This window comes from Podarcis bocagei (assembly GCF_964188305.1).
Source record: "Podarcis bocagei genome assembly, chromosome: 2".
In the NCBI taxonomy this organism is placed as follows: domain Eukaryota; kingdom Metazoa; phylum Chordata; class Lepidosauria; order Squamata; family Lacertidae; genus Podarcis; species Podarcis bocagei.
The window spans coordinates 61,572,339-61,596,148 of NC_138126.1; the positions used below are offsets into that span (position 1 = coordinate 61,572,339).

Below are 23,810 nucleotides of genomic sequence, written 5' to 3' on the forward strand. Positions count from 1 at the left end.
GTATTGCATAATATAGCATTGAAGTGGAGGTAATGAAAGTGTCCAAGGCATTTCACATGCATTTATTCAGTAAGTCTCACATCAACCTTGCATAAGGTAGGTCAGTATCATGGTCGCCATATTGCAAGGGAGGGGCTGATGAAGCTCATAGTGGCTTTCCAACGTCTACCTCGTGACTCAGTTTTGATGTAGGAACGTATTGGTTCACATCCGGTTCTCTTTGCCATTGTGCCACAATACCTCTGCATTCAGGCCTTTAGGCGCGAGCCATCTGCCTAGCTTTCTGCAGCTTTGATCCATCCGCTTGATGTGGAATGAAAGAATGGCAGCTTAGAGAAGGAAGTGGCAATCTCCGACACCACCCTGGACCCCTTTAACTAATTGCTTCAGTTTTCATCGCAAGAGGAACAGGACAACAGCGAGCTTCCAGTGGAAGCTTATCAAAGTGACAAGGGCCCTTCCTGCTTCAAAAGCATAGTCACAAAGGAGTGAGGGCTGCTGAAGATGACAAGGCTGCAGAAAGTGGGCTTCCAGGGGCGGTGAGGGCAACAGAATATTCTTAGAACAGGGGCGGGGTGTTGTCTTCCAGATGTTGCCAGACTACAGCTTCCCTCATCCCTGGACATTGCTTATGCTGGCTGGGAATGGTGAAAATCAAAATCCAACAATGTTTGGCCACAGACTTCCCCACCCTACCTTAGAGTAAGAAACACTGCATTGCAGGGAGAAGTGAGCTCTTGGGATAGTCAAGTTTGAAGATTCCTGCTACAGACTTTTCCCCCTTTCGTTTCTCAGTTGTGCCAATTCCACCAAAACAGAGAGGCATCAACTCAAGGATTTTGATGGAAGTAACAGCAGAGTGCTGTTTCCTCATACTGTTACATCTGATTTGGATGTAAGCAGAAATGAAAAGCAAGCACTTTGGTATCCGCCGCCTGAGTTGTCGTTTGTGGGGAGGTGTGTAAGCCATAAAGTATCATGCTAAGGGTTGGGGGAAAGAAAGCGTGCACAAAAACAAAACAAAACCCACCTTCGTTTTTTTCATGCATTTTAGTGCTTGCTTAGTACTTGTGTAAGCCCAACCAATCCTGGACCATGCAGTTAATATGAGGATATCACAGCACCACATAGCCAATCAGATTTGGCTGTGTGACAATGTGGAGAGTAAACGAAGTCCTCTCGTTGCCCCATGACTGCCTGGTGGAGAGGAACTCCACCAGTGTTCTTGCCCAGCCACCACTCTCTGGCTGCATTCAGAAGTCATGTCAAAGTAATGATTTGTCATTAAGAACCATGGATACCTGCTCCCTCCTCCTTCATGCATGTGGAGAGTTTATAGGCTTCTGCTTCTTAATGACAGAAAACCATAGTTTGCCATTTCATCCAAATGTGGCAAATCATGGTTTGCACAAACCATACCTTGCAATCAAATCCGGAGTCCACACCACAGTTTGATCCTGGTTTGGGACCCTCATTTCCCCCATACTTACATGTTTGCTTCTGGTATTGTGGGTAGGCTCAAAACGTACCTGGAAACTGTATTCTCTCCCTCCTGAAAGCACCACCCCGCTTCATAGCTTACCGGGTGCAGAAGGCAACACATTCTGAAAGATACCTTGAGCTTTGAGCAGCATCACTTTGTGGAATGTCAGTCACTACTGCAGTTATTTGAGATGGAGAACCTGGGGGTTGTGATAAACCTCTGGATTACAGGCACCTCCATCCATCCCCTTTCCCCTCTTTTTCTACCAGTTCTGCCAAAAGTTACAAGTATGAATGTGGTATCGAGATTGTCAGCACGGTGGGGAGCCTGATTGATTTTGCTTGGCTGAGCATGTTAAGAATTGGATTTTTCAGCATTTCTATGCCATTGGGAGGGCACGAAAAGGTTTGCTTTTGTTTTGTGAGGCTCGTGTGATTTTGGTACACTTTCAGAACTGAGAGCTCTTTTAAAAAGAAGGAAACTGAATATGGCAGTTCTCGGTTTGTGATGGATAGGAGCGTGATTACTGGGGTTTCTGCTCTGAGCTTATTGCACTATAGTTCAATGCACTGCTGGCTAATTACACTTGCTGGAGATGCGTTAATGATACACCTGTCACTATCACTGTGTGACAACCCAAAGGCAAGGAGCTGCCTGATGAGTAATCCCAACATTGACCTGGGTATATTATCTTCATTTTTTTTTGTCAAGCTGTATTTCCAGAATCTCGAGATTCACACACAAGAGGAGGCCTATGACACCACAGATGGGAGGGGCAGCAGCTGTTCCCCCACCCACCCAGCATTCATATATATTTGTGCAGGATGCTTGCAAAACATTTTTATTCAGGGCTGCTCCACACATGGATGGATATTACTTCCATGTAGGAAAGTCGTATGCACATTACCACTTGCGGCAAATAGACACATGCTGAGAAACTGCGAGTGGCAGCAGGGTTCCATCATGTGTGTGATGGATTCAGCCCATTAGGTTTGACCTAAGGGACTATGGGCAAACAGAAAGTAGTTGCTCATCCTCTACTGCAGTCTTTCATCTGAGCTTCCACAAGTCTTTTTGAGCAGTATTATGAAGATAGGGTCCATGGCAGTTCTCATGTGTGAGAAAAGCAGGACTAAATCTAAAGCAATGCAATACTCAATTTAAGGTGAGCCTTTCTGTGAGTAGGTACCAACTGCATGCTGGAGTATTCCTAAATCCTTCTCAGTAGTGTTTTTTGGGGGAAATGAGACTAGTTTTCTACCTCTAATAGAGAAAGTGAATCTACTGTATGTGTCCATTAACATTTGTTTAATGGAGCAGAGCCAATTTAGCTAGGCTGATCGACTATCATAGATGCAGAGGATCATCAGACATATGAATCTGTCATATGGTTTCTCTCCATGGAATATTTTTGTGGCTCTTAGCCAATTACAGAAAGACGTGTTTTGTATTTAAAGGTAGGAGGTGTTTCTGATCAGGAAAAAAAATAATAACACGACTCTCTTAGCAACTACTCACATTAATATTTGCTATATGGATTCCACACTCTATAACCACACGATATTAGTTTTGTAATAATTGTTCAGGTTCTGTACCGTTTTAAACTACAGAATTTATTTTTATGAACTGGCATTTTTGCCAGTACTGGGCTACAGGATGGTCACTGACACATATTCCACTATCAGCATATGGAATATGCAGCATGGATTGCAAAAGTCTAAAATGCATTCCTGTCGAATATCTTTTGAATTGGGTTATGTGCGTTATTATGAGCTATTGTGTTTTTATGAGGCTCATATATAGAATAATTGCAAACTTTACAACCTTTAGAAGACATCTGAAGTCAGCCATGTATTAGGAAATTTTTAATGTTCAATGTTTTATTGTTTTTGTATATGCTTGAAGCCACCCAGAGTGGCTGGGGGGCAACCCAGTCAGATGGGTGGTGTACAATTATTATTATTATTATTATTATTATTATTATTATTATTATTATTATTCCTGTGAGAAAAAGCCATATATTTTCCTTAGCTATATATGCATATCTAGCTCAGTTGCATATCATTACATAAACTTTGGCATATATGGAGCCAGTAATAATTAGAATAATAATAGTAATTCTTTTATTTTTATTTTTATTAGATTTGCATAGTGCCCTATACCCGGAGATCTCAGGGCAGTTTACATCGTACAATTACAATATAAGAACACAAAATACATAATGAAAATAAGAACAGAAACAGAGCAATAATCTGCCCTTCCACAATACATTTAAAGGGGCATCGTTTTAGTGTGTCACTAATCGGTTGGGGCAGCCACACACAAAATAAGTGGAGGACAAGATGGCCGGATTTTAATTGGCAGAAAAGATGATGCAGGTGAAAAGGTGAAAATCCCTCCGCATCGCGGCTGTGTTCCAAAGAGGGACCTCCCACCACTGCTTTCAGCTTAAAAAAACAAACAAGATATCCCATTCACAGAACTCCAATGCCAAGTCTGGCTCTAACATAGCCAGAAAAAGTGTTTGAAATAAATGGATGAGCAAATTTAAGCTCATAGTGGATATTGCAACTGCACTTGAGTGACTGAAGTCCTTTATTCTGACCTAAGTAGGTGATGGTTCCTTGATTGTGGCTTCCCCATCGACTTGGTTATAATGAGAGTGAAATGCACGACTTCTCTGTGGTGCAGTGGCTGGTAGACCTTCAAATATCCCTGATCACTATGCCTGAAACTACCTGAATCCAAGGGTGATGACCTAAAGCTTTTTATTCTCTTATATTTCAGCACCAAACTTGGCAATGCCGTTTGGATGCGTTACCCTGGGCGATAAGAAGGATTATAACCAGCCATCTGAGGTGACTGACAGATATGACCTAGGGCAGGTCATCAAAACGTAAGTCTTTGCTCCTCCTTGCTTTCAAAGCTCCTTCCAACTCTATGCATCCTATACAAATGGCACTGGTTGCCAGTTGGGTACTTCTCATGTGAAAGGGTAGTTTCCATTGCAATGACTCCATGTGTCAATTGCGGTCAACAGACAAAGCTGAGACTTAGGTCTGCCCCTCTGTCACTAAGAGCCATCCAAGTCCACGGGAGTGGTAAAGCTTGAATGAACCACAATGTAAGGTATACAAAACCATATCCATATTGCCTAAAAAAATTGTCTGTTAAGGCCATGGCCCTGAACAGCAGCAATTCACTGGCATTTTGGAGCTTAAGTGAACATGGAAACTGAAGGGGTTCTTTTTTGTTAATAGAATTCAACAAACAGGTATCTAAACTGCTGCTTATTACAGGTGTAGGATTGCTGACCAAGGCAACTCCCCACATCACGTTCTCCCCTCTTTCCTGCCCTACATCTTTGTTGCTGGCAGGGAATAGAAAAACACACAATTTGAGCTTGCACTACACATTAAGTGCAGCCAAACAATATGGGGAGAAAGGGCTATTTTCAGTGGCCACCCATGTCTCCTGTAATGGGTCACCTAGCGCACACAGTCATAGTAATTTTCCGTACTTAGTCAGCACATAGTTCTGCTGGTTAGGCTTTGTGGATTAAACCAATAACCACCCATTGCAGACCAGGAGGTGAGGACTCGTGTTGAAAAGGCAGTGGTTTGCCCCAAATGGCATACGGGCTGCTCACACAATCCCACATGCATAGAACAAATGTGTTTAGAAGGGAGCGGAATCACAGCGGCAAGCCCTAGTCACATATTTTTGTACATTTTTGAGGTACCTATGGATGCAGACGCATACACAGAAGTTGAGACTGTGTTTATCCCCTGCCACTTGTACAAATCTCTACATGTACAGTTTATAAATTTATACACATGTGGGCAAATGTATGTGCATATGGTAGGGGCAGAGCTTGTTGATTGAATCCTGCTCCTTTTTATGTGCACGCATTATAAACATGAGCCTACTAGACTCATGATGAGTTTAAGTTGAGATTTGAACTAGGGAATTCCTAGCTTGCACTTCACATACTTTTTTCAGAAGATATTATCCAGGGCCAACATATTTGGATACTAAAAGGCTTTGCTTGCACTCTCTCGTCAAGTACCCCAGGTACTTGTTGACTTTAGGTCTAGTGCCAGTATTTAGCCTTAGATGAAGTTTACCATCCTCTTTGGGCTGCACTGCCAAACAACCCAATTCTGAGAAGACCTGGTCCTGTTGCATCAAGAGACTGTAGCAGCCTCACACCAGTCATGGGTGGGAAGGGCTGTAGCTCAGTAATAGAGCAACTGCTTTGCATGCAGAAGGTCCCGGGTTCAACCCTTGGTGTCTCCTGGTTGTACTGGGAGGAAACCCTGGAGAGCAGCTGCCAGTTAGCATAGACAATACTATGGGCCAATGCGTCTGACTCAGTAAAAGGCAGCTTCCTATGTTCCTCCACTGAACATGAAAGGAAATAGTGTGAACCATTTGGCCAAGCTCACCATTTCTTATGTTAGCACAGGCTTATAGGATGGTTGCTCCTCCTTATCTTTCTTCCTGCCCCTACCCCATGCCTGGACTTCTCCAAGAGCAATCACATTTTGGTGGGACCTGGATAGAGTGCTTGAATTTGGCATGCATCTGTTAGACAATATGGTAGATGGATGTATACATCACTCTTGAGAGGGTGGGTGACTCATGAAGTTAAGGTATACGTGGTCTGTCTTGGGCTGCTCCAGCTGCTGGGCATAGACTACTTAAATCTGAAGGTGGGTGTTCTTTTGCCAGAGAGGAGTTCTGTGAGATATTCCGTGCCAAGGAGAAATCAACAGGGAAGCTCTATACATGCAAGAAGTTTCTGAAAAGAGATGGGCGCAAAGTGCGGAAGGCAGCAAAGAATGAGATCATCATCCTGAAAATGTGAGTTGTGAATGTCCACACTGATTGATACATTGGTCTCTGCTTTTTTCAGCTGCTGTGTTGCTATCTTTTTACTAATTGTGGTAGATAATCATAGTGTGTCCACATCCACTACAGCAAGAAATTATCTGGACTTTCTCTGATTCTCCAGAACGGCTCCTACATTGACCCAGGCATTGCCAATATTTTCAGGAGGAACTGGATGTGCATTGATTAGCCAGCCCATGCGTCAAACGCAAAGCCACATTCCTCACTCTCCCCTCCTCAAAGCAGAGTCCTCAAATGGAGTCACAAAGCCAATTCTTGAAATAGGTTCTTAAATGTAAAAAAAAAAATGTAAAAACACCTTAAAGATTAAATACCAGACAGATGTTTGGGCAGAGAAAACAAACAAGCTCTACTAGTGCCATGACAAGAGCAAAACTGGCAATGAAGCACAACACAACTCACAGCAAAAACAACAAACAGCAGAACGCCTATTCCTATTTGAAAGCTCATCTTTACACAGTGTTAATAGCTCTTTAAAAAAACAACAACTATTGGCATTGTACACTGCCACATCTGATCCCAGATCATGTGCCAGATAGCTTATCCTACCTATAGGTGATATACAGTGTTAGAGTAAACTCACTGGGTGGAATTCAACATCACACTATTACAGAAGCTCCATCTGTGCAGGAATATCAGCTTGCCAGATAGAATGAACCCCCCCCCCCCCGTCCTGAGGCTTCTGACAGACAGACACACACACACACACACCGAACCAGGAATGGGGGCAAGTCCCATTGCACAAGCAAGAGCCCTTGTGCAGGGCTTCTGCTAATGGGGTTCATTAGGTGACTCTTGCCCACTGAAGCCCAATAACTTAAGTTTATTGCTTTCAATGGCTCTGCTCTGCAAATGACAAACTTTGCAGGTCACTCTGTATGAGTGATAGGGAACCTTTATCAGAATGAGGGATATACTTCCTTCCAAGCAACCTTGCCTTTAGTGGGCCCTGACATCGTTGCAGTCAGAAATGGGGGGGGGGCCTTTGCCTGCTACTCTCAGTGAGAAACTACCATGGGTGCCCATGGGAAGTATCTGGAGTACTGTGGCCACTGATGATCCATGAAGGATGCTGACAAACAGAAAAAAATGATTTAGGGGAGAGCTTCAGGAATGATGGAGGCTTTTGAAGGCTAATTCAGTGCTGAAGGAATGCGGTGCATTCTGTCTCAAAAGGAGATTGTTAATCTATCCCAGGTATAGGCAAACTCCGGCCCTCCAGAAGTTTGGGGCTACAATTCCCATCATCCCTAGCTAACAGGACCAGTGGTCAGGGATGATGGGAATTGTAGTCCCAAACATCTGGAGGGCTGGAGTTTGCCTATTCATGATCTATCCATTAAAGAATCCTTATTTACCACATCCACTGAGGGAAGAACAGGGACTCAGATTTAAATGATAAGGAACAAGATTTAGGTTGCAATGTACTTCCAAATTATGGAAGCAGCAAACGACTGGAATACATTACAAATAAAGGTGACAGCATTCCCCTTGGAAGTTTTCAAGTAAAAGTTGAGCAGGTACCTGCAAGAAATACTTTGGTGACAGGATCTATGCCATACGCCAGCAGGTCTCTTCCAACCCCTAGCTTTTCTCTTCCTTTCCTTTCCCTACAGGGTGAAACACCCCAATATTCTGCAGTTGGTGGATGTGTATGTTACCCGGAAAGAGTACTTCCTCTTCTTGGAGCTGTAAGTAGTTGTTACCCAGAACTCCCAAGATGTTGCATCCATAGTGGCCTCTCCCTTTTGCTCTGTTGGGGCCTTGGACTGCTCTACTGTGCCTGCTCAGCTGCAAACCATCTTGCCGGCACTTCACAGGGTGCCTTCCCAAAGAGTGATTAGAAGCTTCTTCAGGAGACCATCCATAAAGTGAAAGATGGAGGGCATGAATATTTCTTTACTCTTCACTTGTTCTCCACACCATTCATGAATTTCTGTTCATTTGAGGAAACAGTTGTAAAACATCTGCTTTGCATGTAGAAGGTCCCAGGTCCAATCCCCGGCATCTCTAGGTAAGGCTAGGAAAGGCCGCCCTCTGAAACCCTAGAGAGCTGCTGCCGCTCAGTGTCGACAATACTGGCCTAGATGGATCAGTGGCCTGACCCCCAGTAAAGGCAGTTGCGTGTCGAGACCACGAAGCCACCCCCTCGTTGAGAAATAGCACACACAAGGACACAGATATTAGATTAATGTTATTGGGCAAATTTTGGCCACAACTTTATTGATAACAGAATGTGAGCAGTATTGGCTAAGGCATTGAATGGACCTGACTATATCTGACTCCTGCCCGATGCGCAGGGAGTCCGATAAGGGTAAACCACCAGAAGGGGGAGCCCCGTCGATGCATACCAACTTGAGCTCCCTCTGGTTTTCCCGTCGGGGTCGTGTCATGGCCCTAGCCCCGCCCCGGGCTTCAGACAAGATCAACACCCCCGGATTCCTTTAATGGAATACTCTTAAGCTTGGAGGGGCAGGTGATGGCCACACCTCCCCTCCCCCATCACAAGGTCAAACAATGCCTAACCACAACCCTAACAAAGTTGTTACGATTGCTACGAGGTAGGCGAAAACCAAATGGCCAGTGCCAATTTGATTGAGGAAGCGAGCTAAAGAGGAAGCTCTCCGGCTGGTGCCTCTGTTTAAATGGTCCCGGCCATGCCCCCCCTCCCCCGGCCAGCGGATTGGCTGGTCGGGATCCCCCAGGCAACGGGGGCTAAGTCCCCCACCCCTGGAGGAGAGTGGGCGGCCACGGGGTCCACCGCAACTCCTCCCCATGGGGAAGTAGAGTGGATCTTCTTCAGCTCCATTTTATACTCGTCATGGTTTAGCTTCTTTCTTCTTCTTCTTTGGCAATCACTCGTAGGTGACTAAGACTGTCTTCCATAAAAACAATTTTAATAGTGAGTCCATAAGTGACTGTGGAGGCCAATTCTGGATCCACACGTCCTTCCACAGTGGGGACATAGGTTTTTAGGCAGGAGTTGATTGTGGTGAGGGTTTGCCAAGCGTGCCTTCCTCTTAGCACATTTCTCCCTTGCGTCCTGAGTTCGAGCATCTTCAAAGCCTATGACACCTTTGGTAAAGGCTGTTCTCCAACTGGAGCACTCATAGGCCACTGTTTCCCAGTTGTCTGTGTTTATACTACATTTTTTTAGATTTACCTTGAGAGAGTATTTGAACCTCTCTTGTTGACCACCAGCATTACGCTTCCCATTTTTAAGTTCAGAATAGAGTAGTTGCTTTGGAAGACGATAATCAGGCATCCAAACAACATGACCAGTCCAACGATGTTGATGTTGAGGAATCATTGCTTCAACACTGGTGATCTTTGCTTCTTCCAGTACACTGGTATTAGTTCGCCTGTCTTCCCAAGTGATGTGTAAAAAAATTCAGTCATGGTTTATATGACCTGTTTAGCAAAATTGTGGTGAACGTGCTTCTCTGTCCATGGTGTGGCAACCCTTGCCTTGCAGGTTACACAATTTCACGTCTTCCCTTGCCACTTTGTCTCTCTTCTCTCATCTGCAGGGCTACTGGCCGAGAGGTATTTGATTGGATCTTGGACCAGGGTTACTACTCTGAGCGTGACACCAGTAATGTCATCAGGCAGGTGCTGGAGGCTGTGGCATACCTGCATTCACTCAAGATTGTACATAGGAACCTCAAGGCAAGTCCATCAATCCTGCTGCTAGCCTTTGCTGCACAAACGTCTGAGCCAATTATCCATCCCATCCTCATGGGCTCTCGCTTCCTCCAAGAAGCAGACATAAGCAAATATAATAATGCTGCCCTTCCTATTCCGTTCTTTCTCGCTGTTTTCTGTGACTTACTGGCAAGTCCCATTCATGATTCTATATACAGAAATAGAAGCAGACCCATCCTAAATACCTAATACCTTGCTTTGCCCAGAATAATTTACGTGTGTGTGTGTGTGTGTGTGTGTGTGTGTGTGTGTGTATTCTGTCCTTAAAAGAGAATTCAAATAAAAGATGTCATAAAAAATTCCAACAGCAGCAGTGATTCATAGAATCAAGCAATCAGCAAGGGAAAAACCTTAACGTAGCACATGGTAGGCAAAATGAAGAAGCTAAAAGCTGATTGTTTAAGAAGGCTTTTAACTAAGCGCCTTAAAATATACAGGATCAGTGCTTGATGGCTCTCATCTGGAAGGGCCCTCTGTGTGGCACAGCACTGTGGGCTGGAGGGAGCCATTCAGCAGTTTTGCCGGGGGAATTCCTTTCTCATTCATCTCTTCCCCCACCCCTTTCCTGCTGTGTCCCTGCAGCTAGAGAATCTAGTGTATTACAACCGCCTGAAGAACTCCAAGATTGTGATCAGCGACTTTCACCTGGCCAAGCTGGAGAATGGGCTCATTAAGGAACCCTGTGGGACCCCTGAGTATCTAGGTAAGAGATGGCACAGTCAGCACAATCAGATGATGTTTTCATGGAAGGACCCAATGGGGGGGGGGAATTATACCCATATAGTATAAAGTCCACCAGGGACTTGCCATCTCAGACTCCAATGCAGATGAAATGCAGTAGGTGCTGATTTCTCCAGGAAACTCACGCCTTTGAGATTAGCTTGTAAGGTTTCATGATGGAAAAGGCAGAACCAGCCACAGCTAATTTCATATTCCATCGAAAATAACATTCCTGCTCTCCACAATTCTCACACAAGAGACACTCATTCATTCAAAGCCATAACTGCTGTCTGATGAGACATCTAGTGCAATTCCCCAAGCGAGAATGTGGCTCACTGGAAGATGTGAGGGGTGTTTCCAGGGTGGCTCACTCATGACATGGGTGTTAAATGCTCCTGAAATGTTGAGATCTTTGGGGACAGTTTCATCTCTTATTAAAAGAACAACAACCCAGTTCTACCTCTCTAAACCTGCAGCACATGGGACGTTGTCTGTCAGGGCGCACTAGTTCTGTTTGCAGGGAAGTGTTATACACAGTCCTTGCAGCTGCTTTCAGAAGTAGTATAGTCCCAAAGATGACTGCGCCAGGTCATAGTTTATCAGTGTTGATTTCCACTCCGATCAAGGCAAAGTTTCTGAAATCCTATGTCCTGGAGTTGTGTTTCATTGCCCTATATGTTCATGGGAGCAGCACTTGCCATCTGTTCTTGTCCTTGCAGCTCCTGAGGTGGTCGGGCGCCAGCGGTATGGACGGCCTGTGGACTGCTGGGCTATTGGTGTGATCATGTATATTCTGTAAGTAAGGAGCAATGAAGAATACTGGAGTCCTCAGCCTATCTTACTGGTGACCGGGGGGGGGGGAGATGGAGGAGGGTTAGAAAACAGGATATGAGGAGGCTGGTGGCTAAAGAGAAGGAACTAAAAGCTATCTACAGGAGAAGAACCATTCTCAGCTCTTGCAATGGCAAAAGGGCAAAAGATTGTGTATGGTCAGAGGCTTCACTCAGTGGCAAAACTGTACACCTGTCATTTCATATGACTGTCAGTGCAATCAGTTAGATTTGCAGGCATGACAGGGCCTTTTTGGTAGTAGCCCCATGAGTTTTAAGTTGAGGGGTGCATTTGCAGGCTTTAAGCAGACATTAAAAATTCATCTATTTCAGATGGCTTTTTCATAAAATATGTTGCAGTGTCCTGCAGTCTTTATAAGGTTTTTAAGGCAGCAGTTTGATTTCATCTCTGCAGGCGCACTCCACTGTCTCTGAAGGCTGACAGATGCCAACGACAAAAAGGCTTAGCTTGTTTTATGTGGTCTTTATTATGGCGATTTTATGGTTTTTATTTTTGGTATCGTATAATGTTTTTGTTTCGTTTTTAGCAATATGTCTGTTGTTATTCAGTTTTATAGGAAGACACCTTGTTGCCCTAAAAGGCAGCTTATAAACCTTTTCAATAAATAAATCTCTTGCAGCTGATCTCCTTCCTATAGCTAATTTCCCCTCCTTCCGCTGTGCTACAGGTTGTCAGGAAACCCACCATTCTATGAGGAAATGGATGAGGACGATTATGAAAACCATGATAAGAACCTGTTCCGTAAGATCCTGGCAGGCGACTATGAGTTTGATCCTCCCTACTGGGATGACATCTCTCAGGCAGGTAAGGTTCTATGAATACTGGAGAGAAGGAAAACGCATGCTGTTACTTGTAGGAGGTACACCCACAAACCATGAAGGGAAATACAGTGTCAACGGTTCCTTTATCCAATCGACAGCATTCCCACCTAGCAGATGCCCTGCAACAATAAACTCCTACCTGATTCTCCCAGTCATGTAAGTCTCAATAAATGTCAGTGCCATTCTAGGGAAGGTAACTGTGATCTCTTCCTTGGCTGATATGTGCCCCTAGTAAAGGACCCCTGACCATTAGGTCCAGTCGTGGCTGACTCTGGGGTTGCGGCGCTCATCTTGCTTTACTGGCCAAGGGAGCCGGCGTACAGCTTCTGGGTCATGTGGCCAGCATGACTAAGCCACATCTGACAAACCAGAGCAGTGCACGGAAACGCCGTTTACCTTCCCGCCGGAGCGGTACCTATTTATCTACTTGCACTTTGACGTGCTTTCAAACTGCTAGGTTGGCAGGAGCAGGGACCGAGCAACGGGAGCTCACCCCGTTGCGGGGATTTGAACCGCCGACCTTCTGATTGGCAAGTCCTAAGGCTCTGTGGTTTAACCCACAGCGCCACCCGCGTCCCGCTGTGCCCCTAGTACCTCCCTCGTAAAGAACCGAATTAGGTATTAGGCAAGAAAAATCACAGGAGACTTCCAGTTTCATCTGATGAATGGTAGTGAGAGGAGACACTACATCCTTTTCTTCTTTGTTTCTCCAGCCAAGGACTTGGTGGCCCGTCTAATGGAGGTAGACCAAGACCAGAGGATTACAGCAGAGGAGGCTATTTCTCATGAATGGTGAGTGCCAAATAGCTGTTCCTGGTAAAATAAGGGTTTCCTATCAAAAGAAGGACTTAGGACCAAGGAGAATGGGAGGAAATGCAGAGGGGTAAGGTGTGTAAGGTCTTTATACTCTAATTGTCTTCATGCCCTAGAAAAGACACTGAAAATCCTAAGTAGGGGTAGCCAACCTCCAGGTGTTTAGAGTACAACTCCTACTGGTTCCAGCCACCACAGCCAATGGTCAGGGGCAGTGGGGATATTAGTCCAAGCACATCATCTAGAGGGCACCATGTTGGCCAGCTTCTGCTATTGAATAAAATAAGCAGAAGCTGGTGAAGGGAGAAGAAACAAGGTGTTTCAGATGTTATAAGCACTGAAAATCTAGATTGGTTTGAGCAGAGGCCAGGGCATTCATGGTAATTGCTGGCGTAGAAAACTGCCTTCCCATTTAAACCCCAACAGCACAGGCCCGTGAGCAAAGCTAAGGAAGGAAGTTAGGCTAAGGAAGGGTAATTGCCAAGAGACACAACTCATTGTCATATTTTTTCTGTTCTCAGGATTTCTGGCAATGCAGCTTCAGACAAGAACATAAAGGATGGAGTATGTGCTCAGATTGAGAAAAACTTTGCCAGGGCAAAATGGAAGGTAAGGTCCCACGTACTTGGTGCTGCCAGCAAGAATCCTCTTTTGCACTTGAGGAAGTTTGAGATCGCCTCAAGAGAGGGGACACATCCCGGACTTTCCCAGTCTGTCTCCAAATCTCCCCTACTTTGTCAACCCTTATGGGCATTGGTTTTATTTGCATAAGGCTGCACAAATATGCAAAGAATTAAGGCTAGCTTCACTGCAGCTTGGTAGGAAACAGAAATGCCATTGTCCATTCCTCACTACATTTATAGTAGTGGTAGAGCAACTAGAGTGTTGAGGATGGCTAGAACGATTTCAAAAGGGAAAACCCAGACTCAAATTCCCTTTCAGCCATGAAGTTTGCTAAGTGGCCTTGAACACACCCGTCACACAATTAGTAACTGAATGGCTTTTCAACAATAAATTGCAGGCAGGGGCCCCATCCACATCATAACTTTTCGCCCCCTGTTGCAGTCCCAGTCAGGATGCAGCTGCAATTTGCATGGAAAGTGGGATGCACCCATTGGGGTGAATGCTAATTACATGAATGGACCTTGTCTAATTTTACCCTCAGTTAAACTGACATTTGTTAGACTTAAGGAATGGCAGGAAGCAATTAATAATTTCTGCCAGAGTTGTAATCTATTAACTAACTATTGGAAGAGGCCTTACTACCAAAATATTGATCAGGAGACTTTGATTTCATGAATATTGTATAGACTTTTGTGAGTGATATGTTTGTGTTGTGCTGAAGAATATATTGGTAGAACCTGAAGAATCTATATTAGCTCAAATACTGATAAGATGTTAATATTTTGAATAACTTTAATACTTTATAAGTACTTTGTATTAATTGCATTTTACATTATTAATTTTCATGTAATATTCATCTGTACCTTAATTATTTTTTATAAACCTTTTTATTCTTTGACATCTTAATCTTCCGTGACATTTTTCCTTTAACTCCTCTATTAATAATATTTATTAACTCTATGGCTTATGACTTTTATATATATGGTACAATGTTCTATCTATCTTTAAAAAGAAACTTTAGCGATTTGGATGAGGAAAGTTGTGTATCCCACTTGGGTTCTTCTTCCTTGATGGTAATGGCACATGAAGAGTCAGTTTCCCACTGGATATTCTGGAATTTTTACTTCTCAGTGAGAAAGGATGCTTCACTGAGGACTAGACCACCCACCACCACCTCTGCCTTCTCCTGCCCAAATGTACTTTAAAAAAAATAAAAATGGGCAGGGAAGCAGGAGGCAACATACACGGGCTTTTGGGAAGTATACAACTGGAATACTCAGAAAGACTTGACCGTTCTCAGGGACATTCCCATAGAAAACATTGCCATCACTAAAATGTAAATTGGATGTTATCCCCTGCCCCAACATACAGTGGTGCCTCGCAAGACGAAAAGAATCCGTTCTGTGATTCTCTTCGTCTAGCGTTTTTTTTCGTCTTGCGAAGCAAGCCTATTGAAGGATTAGCGAATTAGCGCTATTAGCGGCTTTTAGAGGCTTTTAGAGGCTTATCTGCTGATCGGATCAGAAAAAGGGGGGGGAAAGGGGGAAAAAACCAGCAGGAACTCGCAAGACATTGTCGTCTTGCGAAGCAAGCCCATAGGAGATTCGTTTTGCGAAGCACCTCCAAAACGGAAAACTCTTTCGTCTAGCGAGTTTTCTGTCTTGCGAGGCGTTCGTCTTGCGGGGCACCACTGTATTTTTTTTATTTGAGGCAGGGGAGGAGTAGCATTCAGGGACCACCTCTAGTTTTTCTGTAATTCAGAAGATTTTGTGGACTAAAAAAAAAAGAGTAAATTGGTTAACTTCCATTTCTGAATACTGCTAGCCTTCAGTAATATGGTCAAGAAGTCATACAATTGGATCAGTCATCATGAAATGAAATAAAGCTCGCAGTACATTTTGGGGCCTAGCTGCTTGCTTTCTCATGCTTTAGCCTTAAGCTGCCGTTATAGACAGTGTCTCTTCTCAAGTTTTGTCTGCAGTCACAAGAACTGAAAGCACACTTATAAATAAAGCTGAGATTCTCCAGTGTGAACATGCTATAATTATATATAATTGTGTGTGTGTGTGTGTGTGTGTGTGTGTGTGTGTACACACACACACACACACAAGCCAAGGGTTTCATAAGATTTGGAATTAGTGCCATCAAATTATAGAGGGTGGGGTGCAAAGGAAGCAGGATGGAGGTGTTGCTCCTATTCCTTCTCCCCGCAATAAAACTGCGAGAGGCCATGACACGTTACCAACGAACAACCCCCTTTCTCTCGCCAACCTGCAGAAAGCCGTTCGAGTGACCACAATGATGAAGAGACTCCGAGCGCCGGAGCACACGGATGCAGCGAAACCAGCAACTCCCGCCACTGCCACGACAGACAGTGCTTCCCCAACAGAGACCACCAGCGCCCCACAGGCAAAAGCGGAGGCAGACAGCACGGCTTCAGCAACAACAGCCGAAGCAGCCCCAGCTACAACAATGGCAGCGCCAGCTGCTGCTGCTGCAGGAGCAGCAGCGAGCCCAGAAGAAACGACATCAACAGCTCCAGCAACTACGGCAGAAACTCCGGCGACAACACCGGCAGCCCCAACCACGTGTAACGGGGGAGAAACTGCCGCCCCCAATGCCACCCCAGAGTCCTGGAATGAGGAGACTGGCTGAGTCAGAGGGGAGCAGGGCAAGGGCAAGGGCAGGGCTGTACCTCTCTTTGTTGTATTTCTCTTTGTAAATAGTCACTGGCATGGTACCCCCAACCCCCCAACTGTCCTGGCTTCCCAACCAACCCCTCTGCGTGTGGCTGTCAGTTTGTCTGACTTCTATGTGTCTCCAGCTAGGTGCCAGCAGAGTTTCTATTTTTTATGTGACAGAGTCCAGAGAGACCCCGTTGGGCCCAGGTAAACAACAAGTGGTTGTAGAGGCCTAGCCCATTGCATGAAATTCTCTCTCTTTCTCTCTTTCTCTCTCTTCCCCGCTCCCTCTTTTCCTCTGTTGCTTTCCTTTTCTTTGTCCCATTTCTCGATTTGTTTTCTTACTACTCTCTCTCAGTCACTTGACTTGCTACCTGACTCCCTGAGGCTGGTTGGGAGAAGCTGGAGCAATCAGATCAGACACAGTAGCCATACTTTTCAGCCGACTGGTTTGTTATATACCATGGAGGTATGGGGAATGGGACGCAGGTCCAGGTCAGGTTGGAGGATAAAGAGGGCCACACACTGTCATGGCAGAGCTCTCAAATTAGTCATACTCATTGGAGATGCATGTGGAATTCATCTGTTCAGCTGCTGGCAAGATCTTCTGTAGCAATTTACCTCTATGTCCAACATATGGTTGTGTGTGAACAAAGCTAATGCAAAATCCATGTGAGAGTGTGTGTGCATTTGCTTGACTTTTCACTGAACTGTCAATACTGAACTGTCAACACAACTGGGGTGTAGCTATCCATATATTTGTGCAGAAGCAATTTTCCCTTGGGGACAGGAGACATCCCTAATCTGGAAAACAAGCCAACTGTGAACAAACAGGGGCAAGGAAGATAAAAGACAGGTGGGAAGCTGGTTTTATTTATTTATTTATTTATTTATTTATTGCTGCATTATCCCAAGACATCATGTTGAGATTCCTGCATTGCAGGGGGTTGGATTAGATGACCCTCTGTGTCTCTTACAACTCCATGATTCTATGATTTTAAGCACTCAGGGCAGAATATTATTATTATTATTATTATTATTATTATTATTATTATTATTACTACTACTACTATTATTATTATTATTATTGTAGGTTATGGGAACCTTGCAGAGAGACCTCTAAATTATCAACAGTAGTTGTTGGAAAACAATGTGACAGAAGAAGCAAATGATCTCCAGAGCAACACTGTAGAGCAGACAGGTGAATCCTACACTGTGGCAAAATCCTGTAGATGGATTCTGCAGGTGATTTATCTTAGTGGAAATCTGTAGAAGCCTTGTTTAGGTATTTACATTCCTGCAACTTTACTGCAAGGTTCCTGGAAGGTTAAGTGACCAGATGAAAAGACCATCGGCTTCTGTACCTTTAATGGGTAGAAGAGGGGATTTTTGCAGGTGTAACTCATTATGCAAAAGTGAAAAAGCTGTATACCTATCCAAATTCCCTCTCTGACACTACTTAAGGCATTCAGCTGGGAGGGAACCTAGCATTTAAGGTGGAATAGACTTCAAAAGCCAGTTAGGGTTGCAAGAGGGTAGAGTAAAGTAGTAAGCAACTTGTAGAATAGGATCAGTAGAAAGTGTGTGCGCACTAACAGCTCGATCATGTGCTTCCTTCCCTATCTGCAGTAGGCAAGAAGCTCCTATTTCAGTAAAAATGAAAGAATGTTCTCCCTCACCCTGAAATACACACTTTATTCCAATAGCTAGCATTCCTGAGCCTATGTAATAAACATTGCAGTCACCATTTTTGTCATCATTCTATACTGCCATCCCCCCTCCCATAAAACAGAGATGAAAATGTCTCTCTGCTTCCAGACATACTGTGAAGATAAACGTACTTTACACACTAGGAAATTTAGTAATTCTATATTTCTTACAGGATTTGGTTGGCATGCTATAAAAGAGGACCAGAGCCAAACAAAAAATGTTTATGAACAGTTGTTTCAAAACTCTTTCGAGGAAAGGTTGCGAACAAAAGTGAGAAATCAGGTCATCAAGGACTGTGCTATAGCATATATAAAAGCAGACAAATAGCACAATCCTATGCATGTTTATTGTTAAGTCCCAATGAGTTCAATATGGCTTACAAGTAGGGAGGCATAAAATCAAAATTCAACAACACAAGGATGGAGAATTTGTGACCCTACGGATGTTGTTGGACCCAACTCCAAGGGGGATGTGGCAGAGGCTTAGTGGTAGAATACATGCATTGCATGCAGAAGGTTGCAAGTTCAGGTATGGCTAGGAACGATTCCTGGCCTGAAACCCTAGAGAACCACTGCCAGTCAGTGTAGACAATATTGAGCTAGATGGATCAATATTCTGACACATAAGGTAGAACTCTATGTTCTTAACAGATAGGTATAGGAACCTGGATTAATATTTCATATATGAAGTGGTGTTCAGAGAGAATGTGGTTTTAAGGGGAGAAGTAGGGGAGGTATGTTACTTTATTCCCCAGCTGCTTCACCCAGATGGGGTTCCCAAATGTGCTTTCTGCAACACATTGTTTGCAGATAAGAGAAAACCAACTGAGAGAGGATGCTGCAGAAGAGAAGCAGCAGGTGGGGGTTGAGCCCCACAGCCAACCTTTTCCTCCTCAAATCATGCTCTCTCTGTGTCGCCATTCAGCTGTTTGGCTGCAGACTCCTATATGCAAAGCCAGGCCACTGCCAAACATAACAGTTCCAGTTTAGGTTCAGTTTGCATGGCCTACAACTATGGGATTGTTTGGCACATTTAAATACGCAGCATAGCTATTCCTCCATGAAGCTGCCAATGGGCCATTCCATATTTTCATCCCTGTCTGACAGGACAACCTTCATTAGCTATAATGAAAAGATTTCAACTGCGCTGCATGGTGTGTGATACAATACACCTAACAGCCTCCTCTTTAATCCAGATATTTGGGCAGATTCTGGATCTGGGTTTGGACTTTTCAAGTACAGTTCAGTCTAACCCTATGAATGGAGTCAAGGCATCAGCCGACTCCTGCTACCTACGTGAGGACAGCCTAACCATAGGTGGCATACACACCTAAGACTTTAGGCATGTAGGCCTGAGCAGGACATCTTCCATGGAAACTGAATGCTGGGCTGGGGTGCCAGTAGCATATATTAGGCCAGATTGGGTCCTTCAAATATAATCGATACTGACTCCTTGATGGAGAAAGCAAGACTGTAGCTCCTGTTGTACGTATTACATTTTGGTGCTTGCATGTGAACTATATATATGTACCCCCAAACAAAAGCCTGATTCCCCCCAAAAAAATAAATAAATTCTAGCACAGATAGCAGGTAATTTATTTTTATGTCAGTTGCTTTGTGATCTAGAAACACAGACTTCTTACAGCCATAGGCTACATTCCTTAAAAGGAAGAGAACTATTAGCACCTTGATTATATTCGAAAGCTTAACTCCAGAGTAATATTTTTTAACAACAAAAAGGACTGCTGGGATCAGAAGGGGTTTATGTCACAGAAGGAGCAGCCCTCAAGTTGAGAAGTCTCACCGGTTTCTATCTATTAATCTGCCACTATACACCCCTAAGTAGTCAAGGACTAGAAATTTTTGTTCCTGCTTGAAGTTGGTTCCTGAGCCCCTCTCCACAGGTGTTTTGTCCAAAGGAGAGTGTGAGGCCTGCATATGGCTGCTGGTATGAGCAGCCAAAATGGTTCCTCACAGTAGCAGAAAATCTTGGCTCTGGGAAAGGAAATGCTGCGGACTGGGTGTATTTAGTATGTGTGCAGCGCATAAAATAAACAAGGTATGTGTGAGATTAATACAACACCCCTACTATGGTTTGTGATTGTCACGTGCGCATGATAAACAGAAGGCAGTCTATGATTTGAAGTATGTACTTTCTGGACTGTTCTGTCAGCACATTCATGTCTCGCCTTGAAGCTACTACTGTATGTGCAACCTATGTACAGCACTATAAGGTAGACCTATAATGTAGTCACCTCTTCAGAGCACGAAAACACCAGGCTCCTGAGGCGTCCAGTGTTCATTCTAAAATAGCATGTTGTGACTAGATTGTTAGAAGAGCAGCTGTGCTGTTGCAGTGGTTCGCACCAGCTCCTTTGTCTTTAAACAAAGTAGTTCTGTTGTATTGGCGGGCCTGCTTCTCCTGGGCCACTCTGGTTCTCTAATCACAACTGAAAATGGCACCTAAGGCAGGCCTGCTCCTAATATGTCCTGTGTGCAACAGTTTTGAAGATTAAATGGTATAGTCAGATGCTTATTTCTGCTGGTGAAATACAAAAATCCTTCTTTAAGGCTAAAGTTTTTCTTATTTTCCAACATGGATTTTCCCCCTCCATGTGATGAGTGATTCCCCACCACCACCCCAATACAAATTGTGCCCTTTTCACTCAAGATTCTAGATTGGAGGTCAACAACTTTTGCCCATAAGCACATCTGGATCTTTAAGCAAACACTGTGAGCACCAAACTCTCTAATCGCTTCTCTCCCCCTCCTCAAAGAGACAGAAAGAGAGAAAGGAGGCACTTAGCTTTTCCAAGGGATCTGGATAAAAATCAGATCAAGAAGAATTAATCCTGAAAAGAACATAGAACTGAAAAGTGGGAAAGAGTGTTACCCTTCCAACTCCTTCCTTCAACTTTATGTACCATATTTACTCAAATCTAATGCTCACCTTCTTTGGCCAAATTACGTTGCGAAAATTAAGGTGTGCATCAGATTCGATGGCACGTTTACATTTGCCGGCAAATACTTTCTTTGGTTTCAAGGTTCTGAAAATTGGGGTGCACATTAGATTCGATGGCACATTAGACTCGAGTAAATACGGTACTTTTCAAGGGAGAAAAAGGTACCCTTAATAGCTATTACCACCTCATGACAAAGGAAATAGTGAGGAGGGGGGCTCAGAGGCTTCATGGATGTCAGGGAAAGGCCACAGGGATGCCACTGAGTTCATGGGCAGCGCCATGGCAACCCCCTTTTCTGAATTACTCTCATGGCAAGCCCCTGCATAGTTAGAATTGAATGCATTTACCTGTTTTTGCAAACTCAAAAATGTGCAATATACTTCATCTATTCAGTATTTTTTTATATAATGTAGACTAGTATAAACAAGAATGCTCTAGATCAGGCAAGTACTAAAATTGCTACAAGTTCATAGATATTTTTTGCCCATTTAAGCATTAGATTGGCAGTACAGGCCTTCTCTGAGTTCAGTGGAACCTACTCCCAGGTCAAGTGTCAATCATATACTCACTTACCTGAAAGTAAATCCCATTGAACTATTTTAAACAGAAGTTATGGCTTTGGGACAGACTGAGGTTAGGAAGGAGCTGTTTCTTTTGGTGTGAAAGGACCTTGGCTTCTCGTAAGCAGCTCAGATAGCTTTATTTTATGGAACGGCATAGAAATGTTGTGAATGATTAACTTGACACAAGTTAAGCACAACAACTCAAATAGGAGCACCTGGGTTATATGTCAATTAGCACAGAAGCTTGAGATTCATGCACAGCTATTAATTATTGTAAAATCCCACATATACTACACACTTGGGGAGAGAAAGACCCACCTCCGCCGTGCTCAACATGAAGTTTGAATCAAGTTGCCACTTTCTTTCCTGAAGGAGGTCCATTGCCTTTTACCAACAGCATAGTATGCTGAAATCATACGGCTATGCTTTATCCATCACTGCATCTTGAAGCTGACAGAAGAGTTCCCTGTCTGTCACACACCTGTTGAAGGCAAAGCCCCTGTCAAACCCTCCACATGAACCACAAGCACCCTCATTTCCCATAACTGGGTCTTGCTATCCCAGGTTCAGTCCCACATAAAGAACACAGAGAAGCCTGGCTCTTGTTGTGAACAGCCTACGTAGTAGACTTCAAGGCCTTCTCAGCCACCTGCCTGCCTCAGTTACGGACTCCAGCATTTCTTAGCCTTTCTCCTCCCTCACAAGCAGCTGCATGTTTGTAAGTTTGAGTTTAGTCTATGAAATTGTTTTATTTAAACTACAACCACCCAGAAATTCCTGTGTAATTGCCGCACTGTACCACTGGAAAAAAAATAAAGTCCCTTCTAAGGGTAAACTGAGAGAGCACCTGCTAGTGCCTTGTCTGTCTCTGTGTCTTCACTGTACACACAATCTTGCTAGGGGCTGTCTTTTTCCAACTAATGCCAGGGCTGTGAATAATGCTGGTCCATTTTTATACAATATAGATATAATTTGGAAAGCGGCCTGTGATAGGAAGGGGGACACAACTATGCCATGATTTTATACCTGCTTTAAAACCAATTTAAGCCCTCCGCTTTGGAACTGGGAGGAAACCCTGTCAATTAAGCCTAATATGAGGCCAGTATAATATGTTAGAGTAGACATGTCTTGTTTTCTTTTCCACCTTCCACTCCCCACCGTCAAGGCCCTACATAAAATTCCTGTTTCAGCCCTGGGAAGAGGTCCTGTTGCACAATCTTGCATTCTTCAAGCAAGAAACCTAACTTACTGATGTCCTCAAGATGCACAACATGGCCACCTAGAGTCTACACACATGTTCACTGATTCCTTATCTCATTTATGGCATGTTTGGGGAACCTATGGCCTTCCGGCAGTAGTTACTAGATCAGGAAGCCCAACCAGTCAACTAATAGCCTCAACCAGAATCTTGTCATTTTGTGCTTTACAATTTACAACAGCTTTCTTGCCTCCATATTTGTATACTAGCTCGTGGCACTGCAAGAGGAACAAGGAGATGCAATTTCATGTCCCACCACATACCCTCCCCAGAAATGTATCCTTAGCAGAACCTCTGCTAGGGAATTCTGTTACAATTTGCAGGAGAAAATGGTTTTCCAGATTAGAGATGACAGGAAAGTGGAACAAGCTATCATGGTAAAGCTGAGGTCAAAAACACACAAGCATTTTGAAGCACTTTAATGATCACTTGGGAATCATACCCAACTTCAGTTAATGCACATAAAAAGTTATGCTTTGTTTTAAATAGCACCACGCCAGCAAATGCAGAAAACATTACCCCAGTTAAGTTCCCCAAATGCTCGTCCATGCAGCCCTGTGACTACTCAACTGCAATGCCACCATGAGCTTAGAAAATATGATGAAAGGTAGGCATAACAGAGTCATAAAATACTTTGCATGGGGGGAAATGAAGATTTTTCTTTCACTCATAACACTAGAACATGGAGTCATGCAATTAGACTC

The 23,810-nt window shown here is 43.9% G+C and overlaps 1 protein-coding gene across 2 annotated transcripts in view; it reads left to right on the forward strand.

The window, feature by feature from the left end:
• The window catches only part of CAMKV (CaM kinase like vesicle associated), a 66,838-nt gene extending 44,151 nt beyond the window's left edge, over nt 1-22,687 (forward strand). For both annotated transcript variants that reach the window (XM_081185887.1, XM_081185888.1), the window contains exons 2-11: nt 4,271-4,379; nt 6,218-6,349; nt 8,014-8,088; nt 9,928-10,070; nt 10,689-10,805; nt 11,542-11,617; nt 12,342-12,478; nt 13,209-13,287; nt 13,830-13,917; nt 16,210-22,687. In XM_081185887.1, coding sequence (XP_081042013.1) covers nt 4,285-4,379; nt 6,218-6,349; nt 8,014-8,088; nt 9,928-10,070; nt 10,689-10,805; nt 11,542-11,617; nt 12,342-12,478; nt 13,209-13,287; nt 13,830-13,917; nt 16,210-16,587 — 1,320 coding nt within the window. In that variant the 5' untranslated portion in view covers nt 4,271-4,284 and the 3' untranslated portion in view covers nt 16,588-22,687. The remainder of the gene's footprint in view (nt 1-4,270; nt 4,380-6,217; nt 6,350-8,013; nt 8,089-9,927; nt 10,071-10,688; nt 10,806-11,541; nt 11,618-12,341; nt 12,479-13,208; nt 13,288-13,829; nt 13,918-16,209) is intronic.
• The last annotated feature ends 1,123 nt before the right edge of the window (nt 22,688-23,810 follow it).